Genomic DNA, 25,274 nt, shown 5'->3' on the forward strand with positions numbered 1-25,274 from the left:
GCCAATCCCAACTCGGCTGCCCACACGCCGAGTACGCTGCTCTCCTCCAATCAGGAGCAAGTCCTACAGCTTATTGGCTGAACTGGAGGCAGCTGTGTAGAAGCTGTTTTCTTCTCTCCCAGCGCCATATTGTGGGAGAGCAGATGCATAGAATAAGTCTTAATTCCAGTAACAGTATAGTCAGTTGCTCCCCACAGTCTACTTTTACTGGTTGTTTTGTCTTTCTGTTGTTGAGTTGAATGAGGTTTTTAAAAAATATAGTTTGGATATTAACCCCTTATCAAATACATGCTTTGCAAATGTTTTCTTGAAATACACAGACGGCATTTTCATTTAGTTTAGCTTCTGAGGAAGCTTTAACAAGTAATCAAAAACACTGTGGTACCAACAGACAGATAGACCAGTGGAGCAAACATAGAGTATGGCCAACTCATTTTTGATAAGGGCACCATGAAGACATAGTTGGAAAGGATACTACAAATATTGCTTGGAAAATTGATTTTGAAATGTGAAAGAATGAAAATTTGACCCTCATTTTACACCACATACAGAAATCAACTGAAAATCACAAAATACCTAAATGAAGGACTTGAAGCCATAAAACTCTTAGAGAAAACACCAAGGAAAAGCTCTTGGCCTTAGCAATGATTTTTTGGATATCACACCAATAATAAATAAGTGGAATTATCTTTGATAAAATTTTAATGTGTCTTGGATTTTCAAAGCTCTGAGATGTATAGGTGTATTTCCTAGTAGTTTTCAAAGCTAAAATTAGCTAGTATGACTATCTGAAAACATTTTTTTAAAAAGATTTATTTATTTATTTGAGAGGCAGAGGCAGAGACAGAGAGAGAGAGAGAAGTCTTCCATCTGCTGGTTCACTCTCAAAGTGTCTGCAATGGTCAGAAGTGAACCAATCCGAAGCCAGGAGCCAGGAGCTTTTTCTGGATCTCCCATGCAAGTGCAGGGGCCCGAGGACTTAGGCCGTCTTCCACTGCTTTCCCAGGCCATTGCAGAGACCTGGATCAGAAGTGGAGCAGCCAGGGACTCGAACTGGCACCGATTTGGGATGCTGGCACTGCAGGCCATGGCTTCACTTGTTTTGCCACAACACCAGCCCCTTAAAAATATTTTATTTTATAGTTACAGAGTAAAAGACCTAAACAAACCCACGTATAGCATATCAAAATTATATTTCTATAAAATCTAGCATAGACAAGTTCTAATTGGACAATTTTTAAAGCCCATCTCTTAACCATGATTCTCAGGAATTACTATAAAATCATAGCTCAAGCTGAAAACCAGTCATATAGGAGTAGCTGAAATTCTGCCCTGTGTAGTCTGCCTCTTGACTTTCTTTTACAACATTCCCAATAATAATGGGAAGGAGGGGAAACAATATGAGAATATTGTCCTGCAAAATGAAAAGAGAATGGGACAACAACATACAGCTAGCTTCCAATATTTGAACTTTCACTATGTTAGATAAATAAATTAGTGCTGTCTTATAGAACTAGATAATTTATAAGGTTTCTTGTTGCTGAGAATTTTTATTTTGTCTTTCAGTATAAGTGATATCTTTGAAATCTGTTTTCTTGGAGGTATAATACATTACAACCAAAAATAGTGAATTATTATGTGGTAGTTGAAGTCATGTCTGTATTTATTATCAATAGATACTAATTTTCATTTCTGTGTACTTTTGTTAGCTCATTTTCTACCATTTAAAATACTCATTTCTTGTTAGTGATGACTTAAACGTTTTAAGAATGAGTAATCACTGTGACATAAGGGTTTTTTTTTTTTTTTGATGTTTCAGAGGTTCCAGAAACTTCAGCAGTTGCAGTGCAGAGGACTTTGAGAAGTTAACTCTGAATAAAGGAGGAAACTGCCTTCTTAATATTCCCAAGCCTGATGAAGCCTATAGTGCTCCCTTCTGTGGGAATAAACTGGTGGACCCTGGGGAAGAGTGTGACTGTGGTAATCCAAAGGTTAGTTCAGTTATTTATCTTGGCTTTGTAAAATTACCGTGATATACATAGAAAGTAACATGGTTTGACCTGAGCAATTCTTCAGGAGCTAAAGTAAAATCTATTGCCAAAGTGAAGTTTGTTGTTTTGTTCCTGTGGATGTATACCTGGGATTGGTCATCTGCTCATTGTATAACGATTCCATCTGTTTTATAGTCAAAGAATGTGGCATATTTCTTCTTCTTCTTCTTTTTTTTTTTCTTCTTTTTTTTTTTTTTTTTTTTTTGCTCTCTTCTACCATTTCTATTATGGTTATTGGCTTATGTATTTATATTAAAAAACCAATCTGTTTTTATGTGGCTCTTTACTTGGTATTTTTCACCATTCTGCACTGCATTGCAGAAATATCTATTTCAGTTGGATTTATTTTAAAAATAAACTGAAGCTGACCTATTAGCCAGAATCCTTCAGTATCAAAATACTTGCTACTCAAACTAGCATTCTCCCTTTATTAACTCTCAGTTCACTTACTGCTCTCTGCCCTTAAGAGTCACGGTGAGTTCTTTTTTTTCTGTCTGCTTTCAAAGTTCTGTCTTTTGATATGATTATAATGTTTCTTGTTGATCTTTCTGATTCATCTTATTTGAGGTCTTTTGGGCTTCCTGGATCTGGACGTCTATTTCCTTCCCCAGATTTGGGAAATATTTCTTTGAAGATGCATTTTGGAATTCTCTCTGTGCTCCTGTGGGACTGCCAGCTGCTTAATGGTGGTCTATGAGTTCTTGCAGCTCTTTGCACATTTCTTTCTTTCTCCTACTATGGCTGATTTACAATGATCAGTGTTTGAGGTTGCGGAGTCTTCTACTTGCTGTAGTCTGCTGTTGCATTTTTTCTTGTTTTTTTTTTTTAAAGTTCTTTTTTATTATATTTTTTATTTACTAATACACAGAGAACAGATTTCATAGAAACCATTCTAAGAATACAAAAATAATTTCTTCCTTCCCTCTCTCCCCCTTCCTTTCTTTCCCTTTTTTCTTCTAATTTTTTTTGGTGATAACATACTTTTAATTTACTTTATAATCACAGAGTCAGTACTCCTCTAAACAAAGAGCTCGGCCTGCGCCGCGGCTCACTAGGCTAATCCTCCGCCTAGCGGCGCCGGCACACCGGGTTCTAGTCCCGGTCGGGGCCCCGGATTCTGTCCCGGTTGCCCCTCTTCCAGGCCAGTCCTCTGCTGTGGCCAGGGAGTGCAGTGGAGGATGGCCCAGGTGCTTGGGCCCTGCACCCCATGGGAGACCAGGAAAAAGCACCTGGCTCCTGGCTGCTGCCATCGGATCAGCGCGGTGTGCCGGCCGCAGCGCGCCAGCCGCGGCGGCCATTGGAGGGTGAACCAACGGCAAAGGAAGACCTTTCTCTCTGTCTCTCTCTCTCACTGTCCACTCTGCCTGTCAAAAACAAAACAAAAACAAAACAAAACAAAAAAACAAAAAACAAAAAACAGAGCTCTACAAGTAGAAAGTAGAGAGACTATTCTGCAGGAATACAGAAAAGGGTTGTAAGTGATAATCAGATCACAAAATGGACATTTTGCTCACATTTATTTAGTTTTTTTGAGTTTTTATATTAGCTACCACACATTGGAGAAATTGTCTTTGTGAGTCTGGCTTATTTCACTAAGCATAATGGTCACAAATGCATCCATTTTGTTGCAAAAAACAGGATTTCATTCTTTTTTATGACTGAGTAGTAGTCCATTGTGTATACTTTTTAATTTTTTTTTAATCCAGTCACCAGTGAATGGGCATCTGGGTCAATTCCATTTACTTTACTAAACCAGGATGAGGAACTGTGGCAAGTGCCCACCTCCTGGTTTAACTTGCTGTCTTGTTTCTCTGTAGCCCGCAGGGGTCTAATGTATTCTAGGTTCTACAGGTGCTCAGATGCAGGTGAATTAGAAGCTTTCTCCTGATTGTATGTGCTATGCCATGGACTCAAATTATGGCAAGGGAGTGTCTCTGATGATTCTTCTGGTTGTGGTGTGGCTAGGTTTTGCAGTTACCTGGGTTTGGTAGGCCCTCAGCTAGTTTCTGAGTTTCTCACTTATGGAATCGATCAGCACATTGCTGTTGGACAGATACCTGTATGGTAGGAGAATATGACTTCTATTCCACCACCTTGGTGATGACACTTTTATTTTTATGCATAAAATATCAGACTTAATATATTATGTGTACATTTTTTTCTCTTACTGTATGGGATGCTGGCACTGCAGGTGCCGGCCCCCAGATTTTCTCTTCTTTCATGAAGCCATCTGTCTGTCTTGGCAATGGTTTTGCAAAAACAAAACAAAACAAAAAAAAAACAACAACAACAAACAAACATATTATATATATATAAAACAATATATATATGTAATTTACAGTGTCAAATAAAAACAAGTTTAGATTTACTTAGGGAAAGGATTTATTTGGAAGAAAGACTTTTGCATTAAGGACAGTGCTGTGATCTCAGAAATCTTCAAAAATCTCAAAATCACAGAGAAAAAGTAAAAAAAAATTAATAGAGGTCAAGCAGAAATAAGGAGAATTTTTGTAAATGGTAAGCTGTAGACACTAAGAGAAATGGCCAGTGATGTTCTTTTTTTTTTTTTTTTTTTTTTTTTTTTTTTTATTTTTGACAGGCAGAGTGGACAGTGAGAGAGAGAGACAGAGAGAGAAAGGTCTTCCTTTTGCCGTTGGTTCACCCTCCAATGGCCGCCGCTGCAGCCGGCGCACCGCGCTGATCCGATGGCAGGAGCCAGGATCCAGGTGCTTTTCCTGGTCTCCCATGGGGTGCAGGGCCCAAGCACCTGGGCCATCCTCCACTGCACTCCCTGGCCATAGCAGAGAGCTGGCCTGGAAGAGGGGCAACCGGGACAGAATCCGGCGCCCCGACCGGGACTAGAACCCGGTGTGCCGGCGCCGCAAGGTGGAGGATTAACCTATTGAGCCACGGCGCCGGCCGCCAGTGATGTTCTAATACGAATGTGTCTTCTGTGGCCAGTCAGTTTCCAGGAGAAAATGGCAAGGGGGGTGGCGAGGCAAGTTCTACCTTTGTGTGTGTACACATGCAGAATTTGTGGTTCTGTAGGAAAGAGGGAAGGCTAACTAAAGTTTGGTCAAGATTAAGCAAAGGAAAAGAATTGGCCAGTTGTGTGCATTTATTTATTTATTTTCTAAAAATTTATTTATTTGAAAGGCAGAGTTATAGAGAGACAGAGGTAAAGAGAGAAAGAGGTCTTCTGTCTGCTGGTTCACTGCCCAAGTGGCCACAATGGCCGGAGCTATGCCGATCCAAAGCCAGGAGTCGGGAGCTGCTTCCCAGTCTCCCACGAGGGTGCAGGGGTCTAAGCACTTTGGCCATCTTGTACTGCTTTCCCAGGCCATAGCAGAGAGCTAGATTGGAATTGGAACAGCCAGGACTGGAGCTGGCGCCCATAAGGGATGCAGGCATTGCAGGTGGCAGCTTTCCTGCTACGCCACAGCAACAGTCCCCCAGTTATATGCATTTAGTCAACAGTAATCTGAATATTTTTAAAGTGTACAGACTGATAAGTTTTGTCTCTTGGATATTTTCCTATTTCCTACTTTTAGATCACTATTTTTAGACATTTGAAACCATCAGGATAATGAATCTGCTCTCACCCCCCAAAATTTTCATGCCCTATCGTCATCACTTCTGTTCACCCCTTCTGGTTCCCCCTTTTTCCTCAGGTAACTGCTGTTCTTTATTTCACTATACATTATTATGAATTTCCTAGAAAATTCCACCAATGGAATGCCGTTTTCTTTTGGTCAGGCTTTTTCTCGTCATAATTAATTTGTGTGCCAGCTGTGCCAGCAGCTCATTTTTTTTGTTGTTGTTATTATTGAGTCCTGTGGATATATTGCAGGTTGTTTATATAATCATCTGTTGATGGATGCTTGCATCATTTCAGCTATATTACAAATAAAACTTCTGCATACATTCATATGTAGTCTTTATGTGGACTGAGGCTTTTATTTCTCTTGGGTAAATACCTAGGAGTGAAATGACTTGGCTATATGGTGGTTGTATATTTAACTTTTCAAGAGACTTTCAAACTGTTTTCTAAAGTGGTCGTACCATTTCTTATTCCCACCATCAGTGTATGAGAGTTCTGCTTCCTCAACAGTATTTCACATGGGCAGTCTTCAATTTTAGCCATTCTCTTAGGTGTGAAGTGATGCTTCATTGTGGTTTTAATTTGCATTTTCCTCATGACTATGGATGTTGAACTGATTTACCATCTGCATGTCTTGTGATGATGTGTGTCTGCAACTCTCTCATATAAAAGAATTTATTATTTGTTATTAAGTTATTTGAAAGTCAGAGTTATACAGAAAGAGAAGGAGAGGCAGAAAGAGAGAGAGAGAATGAGAGAGGTCTTCCATCTGCTGGTTCACTCCCCAGTTCTCTGCAAGAGCCTGAGCTGTGTCAATCTGAAGCCAGGAGCCTGGAGCTTCCTCTGGGTCCCCCACATGGGTGCAGGAGCCCAAGCACTTGGGCCATCTTTCACTGCCTTCCCAGGCCATAGCAGAGAGCTAGATCAGATTATGGAGCAGCCGGGACTTGAACCCGTGCCCACAATGGCATGCTGGCACTGCAGGTGGTAGTTTTACCCACTATGCCACAGTGCTGACCCTATCTTTAACTTTCAAATGAAGAATCTTTAAAAAAATAAATCAGATCTGGGGGCAGGCACTGTGGCACAGTGGGTTAATGCCCTGGCCTGCAGTGCCAACATCCCATATGGGCATTACATATGGGCCGGTTTGAGACCTGGCTGCTCCACTTCCCATCCAGCTCTCTGCTATGGCCTGGGAAAAGCAGTAGAAGATGACCCAAGTCCTTGGGCCCCTGCACCCACGTGGGAGACCTGGAAGAAGCTCCTGGCTCCTGGCTTCGGATTGGCCCAGCTCTGGCTGTTGAAGCCAATTGGGGAGTGAACCATCAAATGGAAGACATCTCTCTCTCTCTCTCTCTCTCTCTCTCTGCCTTTCCTCTCTCTGTGTAACTCTGACTTTCAAATAAATAAATAAATAAATAAATCTTTAGGCCGGCGCCGTGGCTCAATAGGCTAATCCTCCACCTTGCGGCGCCGGCACACCGGGTTCTAGTCCCGGTCGGGGCGCCAGATTCTGTCCCGGTTGCCCCTCTTCCAGGCCAGCTCTCTGCTATGGCCAGGGAGTGCAGTGGAGGATGGCCCAGGTGCTTGGGCCCTGCACCCCATGGGAGACCAGGAAAAGCACCTGGCTCCTGGCTCCTGCCATCGGATCAGCGCGGTGCGCCGGCTGCAGCGGCGGCCATTGGAGGGTGAACCAACGGCAAAGGAAGACCTTTCTCTCTCTGTCTCTCTCTCTCACTGTCCACTCTGCCTGTCCAAAAAAAAAAAAAAAAAAAAATAAATAAATCTTTAAAAAAAATCAGACTCTGAGCATAAGGAGAAATGTACTCATGGATGCTTACGTCCCTTTATTATTAAGCATACAGTTAGGAACTGAATGTTTGTTTCTCCTCCAAATTCATGGGATGAAGTCCTAATCCACCAGCCTGGCTGTTTATGGAGATGAGGCCTCTAAGAAAGTAATTAATGTTAAATGAGATCATGATGGTAAGACACTGGTCTGATAGGATTAGTGTCCTTTTAAGAAGAGACCCTGGACACCTTGCTAACTTTCTTAGTGTGTGCATACACTGAGAAAAGGCTGCGTGAGCACATGACAAGAAAGCCGCCATCTGTAAGCCAGGAAGAGAGCCCTCACCAGAAACTGAATTGGTAGGAACCTTGGTCTTAGACTTCTAGCCTATTTTATTGTGGTAGTCTGAGCACAGTGAGGCATACATCTCTTTGATTTTAGTCTTTTGAAATGCACATATTTTGAGGTCTGTTTATTGTCGAAGAGATACTGATTAAAATCCAGGATGTACAGCTGGCGCCGTGGCTCACTAGGCTAATCCTCCGTCTTGTGGCGCCGGCATACCAGGTTCTAGTCCCGGTCGGGGCGCCAGATTCTGTCCCGGTTGCCCCTCTTCCAGGCCAGCTCTCTGCTGTGGCCCGGGAGTGCAGTGGAGGATGGCCCAAGTGCTTGGGCTTTGCACCCCATGGGAGACCAGGAGAAGTACCTGGCTCCTGCCATTGGATCAGCGCAGTGTGTTGGCTGCAGCGCGCCAGCCGCGGCGGCCATTGGAGGGTGAACCAATGGCAAAGGAAGACCTTTCTCTCTGTCTCTCTCTCTCACTCTCCACTCTGCCTGTCAAAAAAAAAAAAAAAAAAAAAAATCCAGGATGTAAGTGCCTGTTACTGGGGAGTAACTGTGATAGCCAGGTAAGAATGATATGAATTTTAGTTTTAAAAATGAGAAATTTATTGGGAAGGTGTTGTAGCATAGTTGGCTAAACCATTAGTGGCATGCCTGCATCCTGCATCTGAGTGCTGATTTGAATTCTGGCTACTCTGCTTACAATCCATCTCCCTGCTAATGTGTCTGGGAAACAGCAGAAAACAGCCCAAGTATTTGGGTTCCTGCCGGCCACGTGAGAGACCTAGATGGAATTTCTGGCTCCTGGCCCAGACCTTGCAGTTGGGCAGACATTTAGAGGAGTGAAGCAGATGATTTTTGAAAAACTGATTCCTTTCTCTTTACATTTCTCTCTTTCTCTCTCTTTCTTGCTCTGCCTTTCAAATAAATAAATCTTAAAAATAATTTATTAATGCATTATGATGCTGATAATTCATTTCTGTTATTGATAGTCATTTTGTATTCACAGGAATGTGAATTGGACCCTTGTTGTGAAGGAAGTACTTGTAAGCTTAAATCATTTGCTGAATGTGCATATGGTGACTGTTGTAAAGACTGTTGGGTATGTAATTCCTTCCTATTAGGAACAAAAAACCATAAAATTAATGGATTTCAAAATTTATTTTCTAAGATCCCTAAAAGAGCAGTGTTTTTATTGTATTACTATAAGATAAAGTTTTATGTCAGTTGTTTGTGATTTGGAATGTTTTCTTGAATGATGAATGATGTATTATCTGTTGATTTTTTTAAATGGAAATGTCTTTTTTTCTCCTGGTTTTCAAAGTAATATATGCTTATTAAAAAAATTCAACAATGCCAAAGTTGAAGACAGAATAGAATGTAGAATATGAAAGACCCTCTGTCATTTTATACTCTTCATTTGCCATGTTTTATAATTTATGGTTAACATAGTCACTCTTTCTATATAGGGGTGTGTGTGTGTGTGTGTGTGTGTGTATATAAGTAGGTGAACAAAGATACTTTTTTTTTAAGATTTTTTTTTTATTTGAGATGTATAATTACAGACAGAGAGAGAGAGACAGAAAGGTCTCCCATCTGCTGGTTTACTCCCTAGACAGCCGCAATGGCTGGAGCTGTGCCAATCCAAAGCCAGGAGTCAGGAGCTTCCTCTGGGTCTCCCATATGGGTGCAGAGGCTCAAACACTTAGGCCATCTTCCACTGCTTTCCCATGCCATTTGCAGATAGTTGGATCGGAACAGGAGCAACCGAGATGTGAAGCGGGGCTCACGTGAGATGCCGGCACTGCAGGTGGAGGCTTTAGCCCACTATGCCACGGTGCCAGCCCCGATAGATATGTATTTTTACCTCCTGCATTTTTCAGAAAGATATTAGATATCTTTTTTTGAAATTCATGTAGTTCTACATGGTTATATGTTAGTACTCCTTTGTATAACTACACAATTTTTTTATCTAGTCAACTAATGATGGGCATCTAGATTGTTTATAAGAGAAATTCATTTTTCTGAGTATGCATATTAAAATTCTTATATATATATTTTATATATTTTTCAAGAAATGCACCAATCTTCTACCAACAGTGGTATCAAATAGTTGTTTCCTTATGGTAAAATTGGTTACTAGCAAGTGCCATAATCATAATTATTTCAATAGATGTCAGATGTTTTGTTTTTATTTGCTTTACATTACTTTTCATTACCAATGAGATTTTTTTCATTTTACATATTTATATATTTTATGTATTTCATGTTTATGATTTTTATGAGTTGCCTGTCATTGACTTTTATTTAATTTTCTTTTGAGTTATTTAATTTCATGTTGTTAAAACCCTTTTAGATATAAATACTCTGGTTTTGGACTTGAATGCTGTGTGGAAATTGTCATGTTTATTTGTTTAACTTAAATTTTATTACCCTAGTTCCTTCCAGGAGGTTCTTTATGTCGAGGAAAAACCAATGAGTGTGATGTTCCAGAGTACTGCAATGGTTCTTCCCAGTTCTGTCAGCCAGATGTTTTTATTCAGAATGGATATCCTTGTCAGAATAACAAAGCCTATTGTTACAATGGCATGTGCCAGTATTATGATGCTCAGTGTCAAGTCATCTTTGGCTCAAGTAAGATACTGTTACTTACACTGATTAATTTTCTTCATTTTTTTTTGCTTTGTAGTCTTTAAAAAAGGAAATCAGACATTATTGATAAAGTTGAAATTGTATTGTTTCCTGTCTCCTATCATATCTTTCTTCTTTCTCCAGAGGCAGTCATAGCCATGAAGTTACATTATGCAGACTCAGTTGGTGCTTTTGCTTTTCCCATCTTTCTATCTTTCGTGTGTAAAACTTACCCTTCCCCCAGCACATATGTGCATGCACACAAACATACACAGGATCACTTTCTAGTTTTCCTAATGTGAAGCTGTAACCATGAGTTTTCTGTTTGCTGTTGGTCACTCAGAATGTTCTTGAGATCTATCTATATTGATACATTAACAGTACATTAGTACCATTGGTTGAACTCTTTAATTAACACACAATTATTCTTAGTCATTTAAATTTAACTGAAAAGTGATCCGTGTTAAATATAAGAGTGGGAGTAAGAGAGGGAAGAGATGTATAGTTCGGCACATGCTCACTCGGACTTATCCCTAATGGTGGAGCTAGAAATGGGCCAGGGGATTACAAATCAATCCCATCAAGGTGGCATGTACCAATGCCATCTTACTTGTTAAAGTGATCAGTTTGAGTACATAATTGATCAAAAAGATAGGATTAAGTGACAAAGGGATTACATAAATAAGACCAATGTCTGCCAATAATAATTGATAGAATTAAAAAAGAGACTATGATCCTACATGGGAAGCAGGATACGCAGCAGACTCATAGAATGGCAAATGCCCTAAATAGCACTCTGGCCTCAGAGTCAGCCCTTAAGGCATTTGGATCTGGCTAAAAATCCCATGAGAGTTTCGCAGGCATGGAAAGCCAAGACACTGTGGCAAAACAAACAAACAAACAAAAAATAACCTAAATGAAAGATCTCTGCAAGTGAGATCCCAGCGGGAAGAATGGGCCATCAAAGAAGGCACTACCTTTCTCTGAAAGCAGGAGAGAACTTCCACTTTGAATATGGTCTTGTCTAAACAAGATCTGAGATTGTGAACTCAAGAGGCTTCCATAGCCTTAACAGCTCATGACAAGAGCTTCAGGTGATTACTGACATCATAAAAGAGTGTCAGTTGTTAAATCAACAGCGGGAGTCACTGTGTACCTGTTCCCCATGTAGGACCTCTGTCCTTAATGTGTTGTACTGTGTGAATTAACGGTAAAACTAGTATTCAAATAGTACTTTACACTTTGTGTTTCTTCGTGGGTGCAGTCTGTTGAAATCTTTACTTAGTATATACTAAGTTGATCTTCTGTATATAAAGATAATTGAAAATGAATCTTGATGAAGAATGGGATGGGAGAGCGAGTGGGAGATGGGATGGTTGTGGGTGGGAGGGAGGTTAAGGGGGGGGGGAGCCGCTATAATTCAAAAGTTATACTTTGGAAATTTATATTTATTAAATAAAAGTTAAAAAAAGTACACTAAGTTATTCCATTAGTAGTAGTAGATGATGATTTAGTTATCCTTTCTTTTAATGCTAGGTATTTAACATGTTTTGAATTTTTCCCCCATTTTTCCTTTATAAAGTTTTTATTTTATCAAAGCTATAGACACAAACAGCTAAATTACTGTCTAATGTTTACTATGAAAAAATAAATCCTATTACTACACAATATCTGTATTCTTTGAGGCAACCTCTTTTAGCTGATATTTTTGTTAGTTGCTCTAGAATTTAGATAATTTTTGATAATGCTACTTTTTGGTTTTACCATTGTAGGCATTAACTATTAATTTCTCACTATGAAAGATGAAGGATAGTTTTCTTTCTTCCTGTTCTCTAAACCTTTGACAGTTCTCTTTGTACTCATGTTCATTTTCTATTATCCATCTTTCTGGTTCGGGTTGACTATCTAATTTTAGTTATAGCCGTGTTGACTATTCACAACTGAAATATGTAGTATATTATTTTTCTCTAAAGGTAATAACTAACTCCTGTCCCTCCTCCAATTGGTTAGTTTTCTAATGTTTCTACTTACCATTATCTGAACTACTGATTGTTAATCGGTGGCCTGGTATTGCCTTGAGGTGATTAGAGGCATCATAAATTCTACTAATTTAAAACTGTTTGAAGAAGTGTGAATAGGAGGCTCTTATTTTTCTTGTTTTGAGTGATTTCCCTCTCAATTAGCCAAGTTTCTGTATTGAATTAGAATCTGTAGGGTGTGTGTATGTATGTGTGTTTGTATGTGTGTGTATGCAGTCAACCTTCTATATCCTTGGGTTCACATCTGCATATTCAACCAAACTTGTTTAGAAAATATTAAAAAAAAGAAATTGTATCTGTATTGAACATGTACAGGTCTTTTTGTTATTATTCCCTGAACAATACAGTATAATAACTTATTCAGCATTTAAATTATATTAGGTATCACAAGTAATCTAGAAATGATTTGAAGTATACAGGAGGATGTATATAGGCTATAAGCAAATACTATGACTTTTTATATACTAGACTTAAACATCCTTTGACTTTGATATCAGTGATAGGTGGGGGGTCATGAACCAGTCCTGCATAGATATTGCGATATAGTGTTCAGTATACTCAATGACCCAGTATCAGGAGAAGAGCCATTTCTTTTTTTTTTTTATTTATTTTTTAAGGAATACAGATTTCCTAAGCACAACTTTAGTAATATAGTTATTCTTTCCACCATAATTTTCCTCCCACCCATATTCCCACCCTTCCTCCTCCCTCTCCCCTTGCCAGTCCCATTCTCCATTAAGATTCATTTTCAGTTAACTGTGCACAGTGACTCCTATTGTTAATTTAACAGTTAACACTCTTATGTATGACATCAGTGATCCAAGCATCTTGACATGAGCTGCCTAGGCTATGGAAGCCTTTTGAGTCCACAGACTCTCTCAGTATTTGGACAAGGCCATAAACAGAGTAGAAGTTCTCTCCTCCCTTTAGAGAAAAGTACATCCTTCTTTGATGGCCACCTCTTTCCACTGGGGTCTCACAGAGATCCTTCATGTAGAACATTTTTTGCCACTGTATCTTGGCTTTCCATGCCTGAAATGGAAGAGCCATTTCTTAAAAGGAGAGTAGTTACCCACAAGGATGTCAGGGCCTACTTCAAAATCCTAAAGGCCTTTACTGTGATTCATCCCTAGGGATTGCCAAAAGCTCTAGATAACATTCCTATTTGCCCCTGAAAATTAAGTACCATTTGATCTGCTGGGTGAAATGGCCTGAGTAGCAGATCATATTGCATAGAAATCTGGACATGTTCTGGGCTCTCCTCAAAACTAGTATCTTTTTGCCCAGTGAGTGAATACTGAAGTGACAACCAAATGAAGAATGTATTGCTATTGAAATCCAAATGACCACTAGTCATTATATGACTGTTGGTTGTGGGATTGACCAGATACACAAATTTAGCATTTGCCATGGAAGACATACATTAACATGTCTTATACCACTGGACCCATAGTCATTTCACTGAGGAAGAAGGCCCTTGAATTTTTGTTAGCTTTGTTTCCTACTTTATATCCTGCAAGTGTCTTACTAATGTCAAAGTAGTTGCTATTTCTTACTCACTAGGTCCAATGAGTATTACATCTTCAATGTAATGGACTAGTGTGAGATTTTTTGAAAGGTAGAGGCAGTCATGAACTCTCAAACTAAATTAGGACATAGGACTGGAGAATTGATACATCCCTGAAATTATGACAGTTTAGATGTTGTCCTTGCCACCTGAAAGTAGCCTGATCTGATAAACTTTGTGGACAGGTATGGGGAAAAAGTACCTCCCCAGGAAGGTGACAAATGGGTTGTATTGAGCTGTTCTAGCCTGACACACAGGTTGGGGAAATCCCTCCTAGGGCAGTAGGGGAGTCTTTTGTGGTTGGGGTTTGAACGCTCCTTACAGGCTGTTGGTTTAGAGCTGGGGATGGATCCATGTCAGGTCAGGAGGGGTTTGATTTAAATGAGTCTTGCTTCTGTCCTGTATCATCTTCGCATGGCAGAAGGTGGAAAGCAGAAGGGAAAGAGACAAAAGGGGGCTTAAGTTGCCCAGCCCACGTGGCCTAATAAATGCTCCACCTCCTAGTACCATTACAATATCAGTTCCGTTTCAACATGAATTTTAGAGGGGACAGACATTCAAACCATAGCAGGCTGCTGAAAGAAGATACCGTAGACTGTGTGGCCTGAAGAGTAGGCATTTATTTCTTGTAGATCTGGAGGTTACGAAGTCCAAAGTAAAGATGCCAGCCAATGTGAGCCCTGGTGGGGACTCTCTTCCCGGCTGATAGGTGGTTACTTCTGTGTACTCAATAGTGGTAAGAGAAAGATTCTCAAAAGGCTACTAATCCTATTGGGGTCCCACTGCATGACTTCATCTAAACCTTCCTCCTGAAAGGACTGTTTCCACATGCTCTCACACAGGGGGTTAAGGCTCCAGCACTGTGCATTTTTGGGTACACAGATATTCAGTGCATAAATACAGTTACCCTGCGAAAAGATCACTTGGAAATTGCTTGGATAATGACGAACAGTATACATTTTGACAGTGTACCAGGTGTTCTTTGTAAAGGAAACTAGTCTCCTGTTCAAGAGTTTCTCTAAACTGACTCACGTTAGGGAATTGATTGAGGGGCCATGAGTCTCTGTTCTGATGATTCAAGTTAGTCTTTTCTTTACTTGAAGAACTTTCACTCATACAGATCAAGTAAGAATGACTTCTTGACTTAAACAGCATGATTAATTAGTTTGCTGTAAGTTTGCATGAGTCCTGTTTTTTTTTTAAAGATTATTTATTTATTTGAGAAGTAGAGTTACAGAGAGGGAGAGACAGAGACAGAAAGGTCTTCCATCTGCTAGTTCACTGCCCAAATGGCTACAACAGTCAGAGCTGAGCTTATCCGAAGCCAGGAGCTTTTTCTGGGTCTCCCACGTAGGTACTGGTACATGTGCGCTATCTTCCACTTCTTTCCCAGGTCATAAACAAAGAGCTGGATTGGAAGAGGAGCAGCCAGGACACGAACTGGCACCCACAGGGGATGCTGGTGCTGCAGGTGGAGCCTTAGCCTACTATGTCACAGCGCTGTCCCCTGAGTCCTATTATTTTAATTGCTGCTTTGAGTCTTAACCTTCTTGGTAACCATGTTTGCCTCACCTTTGCTGGTTGAATACTGCTACTTGGTCCCTAGTACGTAGGATTCAATACTTTATTACATGTAGGTTTCCTGACTCAGTGACCACAGTTTCAACTGTTAGGTCTGGTCTGTAGGGAAGAGCAACCACTGAACTTCTCAAAGATGCTGCAGCTGCCTCACAAATTAATTTCTTACAGTCCTGGTAAAAGGTGTAATTTCTGGAAAATCCCAGAGTGGGTGTGAGTATGTCTTAAGTGACATACACATTCTTAACATTTTAATCTCCCTAAACTTTTGAATGTCTCTGCTTGCATAAACCATGACATTTCCAACTTGTTTACTGTAAGCTGATTTGTTCCATGTTTCAACCAACTGGATAACTAGGCAACCAACCAACTAACCAACCTACCAAAAAGTTATGTAGATTTTGCTTTTATAGTTTCCGTAAATAGGGTAAATTAGAGGTTAACTTCTTGAGATCCTGGAAGTATGAAAATGTTTTTATTTTTATTAAATACTTGATATTTTTATAGGGCTGGAAATAATTTTCTTTCACCGTTTTGGAGCATTGCTTCATTGTCTTCTAGTTCACAGAGTTGCTATTGTGAAGTCTGAAGCTATTCTGATTCTCTCATTTTCTAAAAGGTATTTGAAAGGCAGAGTGACAGAGGCAGGGAGAGAGATCTTCCATCTGCTGGTTCACTCCCCAAATGGCTACAAGGGTTAGGGCTGGTCCAATCTGAAGCTAAAAGCCCAGAACTCTGTGGGTTTCCCCTTAGTGGCCATGGTGTAAGCATTTGGGCCGTCTTGTGCTGCTTTCTCAAGCACATTAGCAGGGAGCTGGAAAGGAAGTGGAACAGCTGGGATTCGAACCAGTGCTCCTGTATGGGATGCCAGCATCCTGTGTCACAGCTCTAGCCCCTGTGATTCTTGTATATGGCCTTTTCTCCTCCCTCTGGAAAGCTTGATGGTCATCAAGGTGGTACACCTTGATGTGTGGCTGTTGTATTCATTGTGCTATGTACCTTATTTTGAAAGCTCACTGTTCTTAATGTTTGAACTTTTTTCTCTTTTAGTTCTTAAAAAAAAAAACAAAAAAAAAAACAAACAAACTTGTGGCTTCTTTTCCTGTATCACATATTGTATTTTCTGTGCCTCTTTCTTTGGCCTGTTTACTAGGGCAGCTTCTTCAACTTTGTTTTCTAATTCTTTTCATGAGTTTTTTCATTTCAGGCACTGTTGTTTTAGTTCTATGAATTCTTACCTACAGGACAGGTAGGGGAACCTTTTTTTCTGCCAAGGGCCTTTTATATATATAAAACATCATCCGTGTGCTGTGCAAGATTATCAGCTTAAAAATTAGCCTGCCAGAGATTTGTTGAATCTCTAGTCATGCACACAGTTGCCTTGGTGGGGCCAGACCAGATGTTTTTGTGGGCCTTACATGGACATTGCCTACCCCTGCTATAGGATGATATGACTGAACTTTGAAAGCCAGTCCCAGGACTGGTACTGTTGTGTAGCAGGTAAAGCTGCCGCTTCCCCTGTGGGTGCTTGTTCTAGTCCCGGCTGCTCCACTTCTGATCCAGCTCTCTGCTGTGGCCTGGGAAGGCAGTAGAAGATGGTCCTTGGGCCCCTGCACCCACATGGGAGGCCTGGAAGAAGCTCCTGGCTCCTGTTGTGGCCAACTGGGGAGTAAACCAGTGGATGGAAGACCCCCCCCCCCCCGCCCCGTCCCCACCTCTCCTTCTCTCTCTGTGTAACTCTGACTTTCAAATAAACAAAAAAATCTTTAAAAAAAAAAAAAGAAGAAAAGCCAGTCCCATATCTTGGGGTGTTTTTTTTTTTTTTCCTCTTGGTCTTGTTACATTCTTTTGTGAAGGTATTATCCATCCTTCTGGCCTGAGGGCCAAGGGTCTGGCTTGTAGTAGTAGTAGTAGTATGCTGGGAGGGAAGCAAGTGGTGGGGAAGAATAAGGCTGGGGACCTCGTTATTGCATGGGCACATACTCAGTTTATCCCCTTATGTTTGGAGCAGTTGCTGTGTTTATTACTGTGCCTTGCCTTCCTAAATCATAAAATCCTTTGTTTTCTTCTCCCTAGAAAATAAACCTCTCCAGAGGGAAAAAATGCATTGTTTTTCCAGAATAGAGAAGATATAGTCAGGATTACACAGAGGGGAGACAATCTGTGGATCTAACACTTCTTCAACAGACTGTGAACATTCCTGTTTATCTTAGCCATAGCCCCTGTGTCTAGAGGTGTCTAGTACATCCAATTTCTTCTTTGCTGAAATCTTGAGATAGAAAGCTCACATGCTGTCATTTCCCACCTTATCAGCTGCTTTTCAGTGTCCACAGTTTTGTGCTATCTCCTTGCATGGTTCTGTTGTCTGTGGGTTAATGAGCTAAAAAAAGAAAACAAAACTATTTTCTTTGCTTACATGGGGTTTCAGGAAGCAGGGAAGCTAAATGCTTGTGTTCACTTCTTTTTCCTGAATTTTAAAGGTGTAGTCAAGTTTTGCATTATGGGTCTAATTTTCATTCCTTTGAATGTTTGAACTTTCAAGGGAGCTAAGGCTTAGAACAAATAGAGGTCACACGAGCAGAAAGCAGCAGAGCCATGATCTCAGCCGCTGTGAATGTGGTGAGCTTAACATGCAGTGCTAGAGTTTGTGAAGACGGAGCCATGTTGATTTACTTTCTTAGCTGGAAAAATAGTACATTTTTAAAACAAGTAAGCAAAAAGTTGAAAATAAATATTTCCCCATGCTCTCAATATTCTGGCTAGGTAATCACTGCTAACAATTTGATATTTTTAAAATGAGTATGTGTACAAGTATATAATATAAAAAGATGAGATCACAGGGATGTATGGCTTTAAAACTGCTCCTTTTTATTCTCCATAAATTGTAAATACTTTTCTTGTTACTTACAAGTTTTCTGTAGTGCCATATTTACCACTTTCTGTATTTTGTGTAGCCAGGCAGCAATGCTGGTAGTATCTGTGGAATGTAGTCTTTGCCCCATCTGCTTTTATTTCTTCAGGATAAATTCTTTAAATGCTGTTAAGACATTGTCATAGCATTTTACCCATTTTAAACTCCATTAGCTGTACTTGACCATTTGTTCCCTCAGATATTTCCAATGATGTTTCCATTTTTTAAAAAAAGCTCTTCTAATGTAATAAATGCAAAAACATAAATTTTTTTATTTTCAAATGTACATTTTAATTGCTAGTGGATTTGGGCCATCTTCTACTGCTTTCCCAGGCCATAGCAGAGAGCCGCATGGGAAGAGGAGCAGCTGGGACTAGCCCACATGGGATGCTGGCGCCGCAGCAGAGGATTAATCCACTGCACCACAGTGCCAGCCCACGAGATTTTTTTCATATTGTTGTTGACCATTTGTATTGTCTCTGTTATGTCTCCCCTGTTCCTGTTTTCCAGTTATTTTTCTACTAAGGTATTTATTTCTTATTACTATTTTTCAAGTTTTTTTAGAGGTTAATTATATTTGTGCCATTTTATTCATTGTCTTAATTTTGTTTATTTCTTGATTTATTTTTTTTCTCACTTACCTTTTCATTTATGATTTCTGTGTTTGATGCTTACTTAGATATTCTTCTCAGAGTATATAATTAATATTTGAGCACTGTTTTACTTACATTTTGCATATTTAAGTTCTTAATTCTTCTGTGATTTATTGAACATTTTTCCTATTAATTTGAAATAGCACTTGTATACTTTGTATACTTGGATCTATTTCTAGATTTTTTTTCTTCTTTTTTTTTTCAGTATTCTACTCAAAGAAGATGACATTCTTAGAATCCTTTAGCAGAATTATTTGATTGAAAATCATGGCTTTTACTATTATTCCAGAATATATTCAATGAGAACTTTGCTATAGGGCAGTCATATGCTCTTCTGAGAGAATGAGAAAAAAAATGGGAAAAAAATGGCGCAAGAGAATTACAAGTCAGATTTAGACCTTTTCAGGAATTTAAACAATATCTTTCAGGTTGCTAACCTTAACCGTTTTTGGGCCATAAATTACAGATTAAGTTTTTTCTGCCGCAGATAGTGGAGAATGGTGGGTTTTAAATATGGAAATTACATGCTTAGATTTGCATTTGGGATTTGTCTCTCAACATTGTGGAGAATAGTTTTGAGGAGCAGAGAAAGGATATCTATTAGCTGCAGCGTAGTCCTTGTCAGAAACCTTGGAGAGCTTCTGTCACTTAGCTTCGGGTTTTTTTTTTTTTTTTTTTTTTTTTTGACAGGCAGAATGGGCAGTGAGAGAGAGAGAAACAGAGAGAAAGGTTTTCCTTTGCCGTTGGTTCACCCTCCAATGGCCGCTGCGGCTGGTGCGCTGTGGCCAGCGCACCACGCTGATCCGATGGCAGGAGCCAGGTACTTCTCCTGGTCTCCCATGGGGTGCAGGGCCCAAGCACTTGGGCCATCCTCCACTGCACTCCCTGGCCACAGCAGAGAGCTGGCCTGGAAGAGGGGCAACCGGGACAGAATCCGGCGCCCCGACTGGGACTAGAATCCGGTGTGTTGGCGCCGCAAGGCGGAGGATTAGCCTAGTGAGCCGCGGCGCCGGCCAGCTTCGTTTTAATTACCCATGGTGCTAACAGTGTGCCAGTGGTGAAAGCAGCATAGCATTGTGTCCTCTGAGTCTTTCACTGCTGTGAGTCAGTAGGAAAAGTGACAGCATATTCAACTTAGCAGAGTGTGTGTGACATATGCTCGTTGAGTCTTATCTTTAATAAAGAAGAGAGACCAGAAAGTTAACAATAGTTTTACTCTTTTCTTGTAGAGAGTTGCTGTGGAACTGTCCATTGCCTTTTTGGTATGGAGAACTTAGATTTAACAAATAGTTAATGAAAAAGGGAAGGGAGGAGGGAATGGAAGGAGGAAGGAGAGAAAAACCCAAACCCTTACTTTGTTTCACTGTTTTTTATTTTTAATTTTGTTTGTGTTACTTATTTAAGAAGTTCAGTCATTACAGTGCTCTGTTTCTCTGGAGTCAGAGTCCTTGACTTTGACCAAACTTGTGTTGTTTCTAGTTTCTGTTATACCCCTTCTTTTTTTTTTTTTTTTTTTTTTTTTTTGGTATTTGAACGGTGTTTATTGCAACACTACCAAATGATTCTTGATGAAACATGTTTCGAAGACTGTCTCCTTTCAGTAAAACAAGCTGTAATCTTGGGACTCAATAACTGCAATCAATTTTTAATTACAATTAAATGAGTTCAATTTAGCTCATTAACACTTTGAATTCTCAGGGTTTTCTAGTTCCAATTTTGAGCTTTAATATCTTCAAATGACCTTTTAAAAAGAAGTCAGCAGTAAGTTAGTTACATCTTCGTGTTGTGTTGTTAGAATACAACTGTTTCAGGGCCAGCACTGTGGTATAATAAGTAGTGCTGCCACCTGCAGTGCTGGCATGCCATGTGGACAGCGTTTGGAATCCCGGCTGCTCCACTTTCTATTCAGCTGTCCTCCATGGCCTGGGATTCATGGTGGGTCGACTTGAAGAGAGAAGACTATCTAAGAAATAAATAGGAGTAATATAAGTCAGGTCATGGGATAGCATGGTAGAGACTTGTCAACTCTGATATATTTTGTTGAAATACAAAGGTTATTCCAGACCAAAAAAGTCATTATGGTTAGGCAAATATATTATTTAGCAAGTGTATTAACCTTGGAAGAGGCTTGCAAAAATATCTAGGAATAAGGTAACTAGTTACTTTTTTCTTTATGTATTGTTTGGAATTCCTGCAGTTATTTATATTTTTTAAGGGTGTGGCTGGGAATATTTTCTGTGACATTTATCATGTGTAATTTTGCTATATTAGTTTTTCATCTTATTTGAATTTTTTTTAGCTGTAACTTCTTTAACCCACATCCTTTTTTAAAACTCAACAGCATAGTATCAGATGTGTAAAATAGGCAAGTGGACTTATTTTATTAAAGGGGAAGTACTAACATTTTGTCTTCAAAGTATTTACAAATAAAATATTTTTAGGAATAATTAATTGGAAAAGCTGAATATTAAGTGATACATCAGTTTAAGAAAACAGGAATGGATTGTACTTTTGCCATTTCTTTTGGGTGTTTGTCAAGCCAGCTAATTAAAAAAAAACCCTAAACTTAGCATCCAGATACAGTAAAACAAAGACAAAACCAGAAATAATAGCTGGTTTCTATCAATCCTTTGCAGCCTGATACAATCAGAGAAGCACAATAGATATGTATGAAAGGGTTTCGAAAAGTTAATGGTAAATGCATATTATAAAAAGGTGTGCATAGATTTCAAGATTTTTTGTGCTAATCTTTTAATTCCATTCTCCACAAACTTTTTGAAGTGCCATCATTTGGAAGAGGAAGGAGAGTGAATATTCTGAAAATATTATATACTGTTGTGGTTTCAAATTTATTTATAATTTCTTGTTTAATGACATTTCTTGTAGAGCTTGGGTATTTGAGTTCAGACTAGCTTTTAAGTGAATCTAAGCTTTTTTTACATTTGTTATTATGTATAAAATGTAGGAGTGTTTTGTATGTAAAGCCTGAAACTTTTCAGAGGTGTTGGGACAGTTTGTCCAGGTGTATGTGCTGTCATAGGGAATTCTTTTATTTCTGAGTTAAACTGCCATAACTTTTTCCTTTTTTAAATGTTTAATATTGCAGAAGCCAAAGCTGCCCCAAGAGATTGTTTCATTGAAGTGAATTCTAAAGGTGACAGATTTGGCAATTGTGGTTTCTCTGGCAATGAATACAAGAAGTGTGCCACTGGGTAAGTGGAGGTGAGGCTGCAGAATATGAAAGATTATGAGACAAGTCAGCTCTAGTGTCTTTTATAACTGCTGTCTTTCTTCCCCTTAAATATCCAACTTTTCAAGCTTACATTTTACAAGACAAGGCTTCAAACTCTGGTGTTAGGAACAAACTGGTAAGATAATTCATCCCTTTAGATACCAACTGTCTAAAATATAGTGGTTTTTAGAATCTTGTCGCTCCCCCATTCGCGGAGGAACGACACTGGACCCTGTGCTGTTCTTTCTGCCTGGCCCTTCCCGGTTTAGCTGCTGGTCCCTCACTCGTGGAGGAACGACAACGTCCCGGGTTAGCTGCCAACCCCTCCACCTCCGTGGAGGGGCGGCACCCCCCCGCCGCATTCCCCGCTTCTGCGGAGGAGCGGCACACCCCGGCCGGTTCTTCTCGGGGGCTGCTCAGATGTTATCCGGATGTTCCCTTTAGATATTCCTTCAGATAGATGTTCCTGGTGCATGTTGTTTCTCTCCTCCCTTATAATCCTTTTCCACCAATCCCAACTCTGCTACCCACGCGCTGAGCACGCTGCTCTCCTCCAATCAGGAGCAGGATTAGCTCCTGCAGCTTATCAGTCAAATTGGCGAGAGGCAGCTGCCTAGAGGTTGTTTGGTCTCTCTCTCAGCGCCATATTGTGGGAGAGCAGATGCATAGAATAAGTCTTAATTCCAGTAACTTAGTCTAGTTTCAGTTGCTCCCCACAGAATCTTACTTTACTTATCCCTGATCTACAATAAGAACTCCAACTAAACACTCCTTTTATTTTCCCTTTGGTAGAAGATACTAAATTCCAAGATAAAGGTACTTGTAGAATTAATTCTGAGTTTCATTATTTTCTTCTAGCTCTATATAATATTAAAATAATGATTTAAAACATTTTTATTACTATAATAAGAATTTGCTTAATATAAATGAGGAAAAGTTATCTATAAGCTCAATCCATACATGCTAAGTTCTGTGTATTTACTTTTGTTTCTGTGCATTGAATATACTTGGCACAGGCATTTTACATAATTGGGATTGTTCTCTAGTACTCTGCTTCTATACCTCAAGCCTCCAGTGAAGCTAAGCAACTGTAGTAAAGTTATATTTCATGAGAAGAAAGGATAAGGTGACCTCCATGTCACTAAGTCCGACTGATGCTTGTGGGTCTTCCTGCACGGTTCTTGGCCTTTCAGCAGCACTAAGCTGTGTTGGCCATTTTTTCCTAGTTGAAGAAACCTCTTTCCCTAGCATGTAGGTAGAATCTCTTCCTCCGCCTCCTGTTTTTTTTTTTTTTTTTTTTTTCCCCAGTGGGTGATTTGATTTACTTTTGTGTTCATTTGACACCTATGTAGGATGCTTCAGCCATACTGCCCACTGAGTGGGCTTCTGCTGGGGCCCCCTGCACATGCTGCTAGGCATGCTGTCTTCCCACTTACCTACTTTTTATTTTTTATTTTTTGCCAGACAGAGTTAGACAGTGAGAGAGATAGAGACAGAGAGAAAGGTCTTCCTTCCATTGATTCACTCCTCTAATGGCCGCTACAGCTGGCGCTGCACTGATCTGAAGCCAGGAGCCGGGTACTCCCTCCTGGTCTCCCATGTGGGTCCAGGGCCCAAGCACTTGGGCCATCCTCCTCTGCACTCCCAGGCCACAGCAGAGAGCTGGACTGGAAGAGGAGCAACTGGGACTAGTACCGGCACCCCATCCAGGACTAGAACCCGGGGTGCTGGCGCCGCAGGCAGAGAATTAGCCAAGTGAGCCACAGCGCTGGCCTCTACTTACCTACTTAATTGTGTTGTTCATACTCTAGATCTTAGCTCAAGTGTTATTTCCTTTTCTTTTCTTTTCTTTTCTTTTCTTTTCTTTTCTTTTCTTTTCTTTTCTTTTCTTTCAGATTGTATACAAAGTACAAAGATACATATAAGAAAAACTGACTTTTTTTTTAAGATATATTTTATTTATTCGAAAGAGTTACAGAGAGAGGTAGAACCAGAGAGAGAGAGGTCTTCCAATCTGCTGGTTCACTCCCCAAATGACCACAACAGCTAGAGCTGAGCTGCTCCAAAGCCAGGAGCCAGGAGTGTCTTCTGGGTCATCCACACAGGTTCAGGGGCCCAAGGATTTGGGTTATCTTCCTCTGCTTTCCCAGGCCATAGCAGAGAGCTGAATTGGAAGTGGAGCAGCTGGAATAGAACCAGTGCCCATATGGGATGCCAGCACTGCAGGCTGGGACTTTAACACACTACACCACAGCGCTGGCCCCAAAACTGACATTTTAAGATCCAATTATTGTTTACGGCCCTTGTCTACAGTCTTGAGGAACAGTGGTTTTTCTGCTTACTACTTGTTGAATTCTTTATTTAGTGGATGGTTAAGCTTATTATACAGTAAATTCAAATTATGTCATTATAAGAATTAAAAGAAAAATAACAAAAGGTGGTGAAGGGAAGGTGGGGGGAGGGAGGGAGAGCAGGATGGCAGTGTCATTATGCTCTCAAAACTGTACATATGAAATATGTGAAATTTGTTCCCTTTATATAAATAAAAATCAGTGAGAAAAAAACAAGTTTTCAACATCCATGAAATTGTTTAGGTTGTTCTTGCAATTTTCATTTAAATAGTTTTCCGAGCTTTCTTAGGCTAGTCTGCTCAGTCTCCCTTTCCAAGTATCATATTTGTTGACAATTTCCAGAACTATGTTTTTTACCTTTGATCTTTGAAAATGTTAGTAGGTTAATTACAATTACTGGCACTTTTCCTTAATGTTTATAGTGGTATTTGTTGTGCACTTTGATTTACATTTCATGAAAAATGTTTAATGTATATGCCTTTTTAATATAATTGTAGTGAAATAATTTTCAACGATTCCACTT

At 39.8% G+C, this 25,274-nt stretch overlaps 1 protein-coding gene across 1 annotated transcript in view; it reads left to right on the forward strand.

Moving 5' to 3' along the window:
• ADAM9 (ADAM metallopeptidase domain 9) overlaps positions 1–25,274 on the forward strand; it is a 136,191-nt gene that overhangs the window by 61,353 nt on the left and 49,564 nt on the right. The window contains exons 12-15 of the mRNA XM_002720772.5: positions 1,820–1,991; positions 8,799–8,891; positions 10,228–10,423; positions 22,275–22,380. Of these exons, the coding sequence (XP_002720818.1) occupies positions 1,820–1,991; positions 8,799–8,891; positions 10,228–10,423; positions 22,275–22,380 (567 nt within the window). The remainder of the gene's footprint in view (positions 1–1,819; positions 1,992–8,798; positions 8,892–10,227; positions 10,424–22,274; positions 22,381–25,274) is intronic.

The sequence above is a fragment of the Oryctolagus cuniculus genome, chromosome 2, assembly GCF_964237555.1.
Source record: "Oryctolagus cuniculus chromosome 2, mOryCun1.1, whole genome shotgun sequence".
NCBI lineage: Eukaryota > Metazoa > Chordata > Mammalia > Lagomorpha > Leporidae > Oryctolagus > Oryctolagus cuniculus.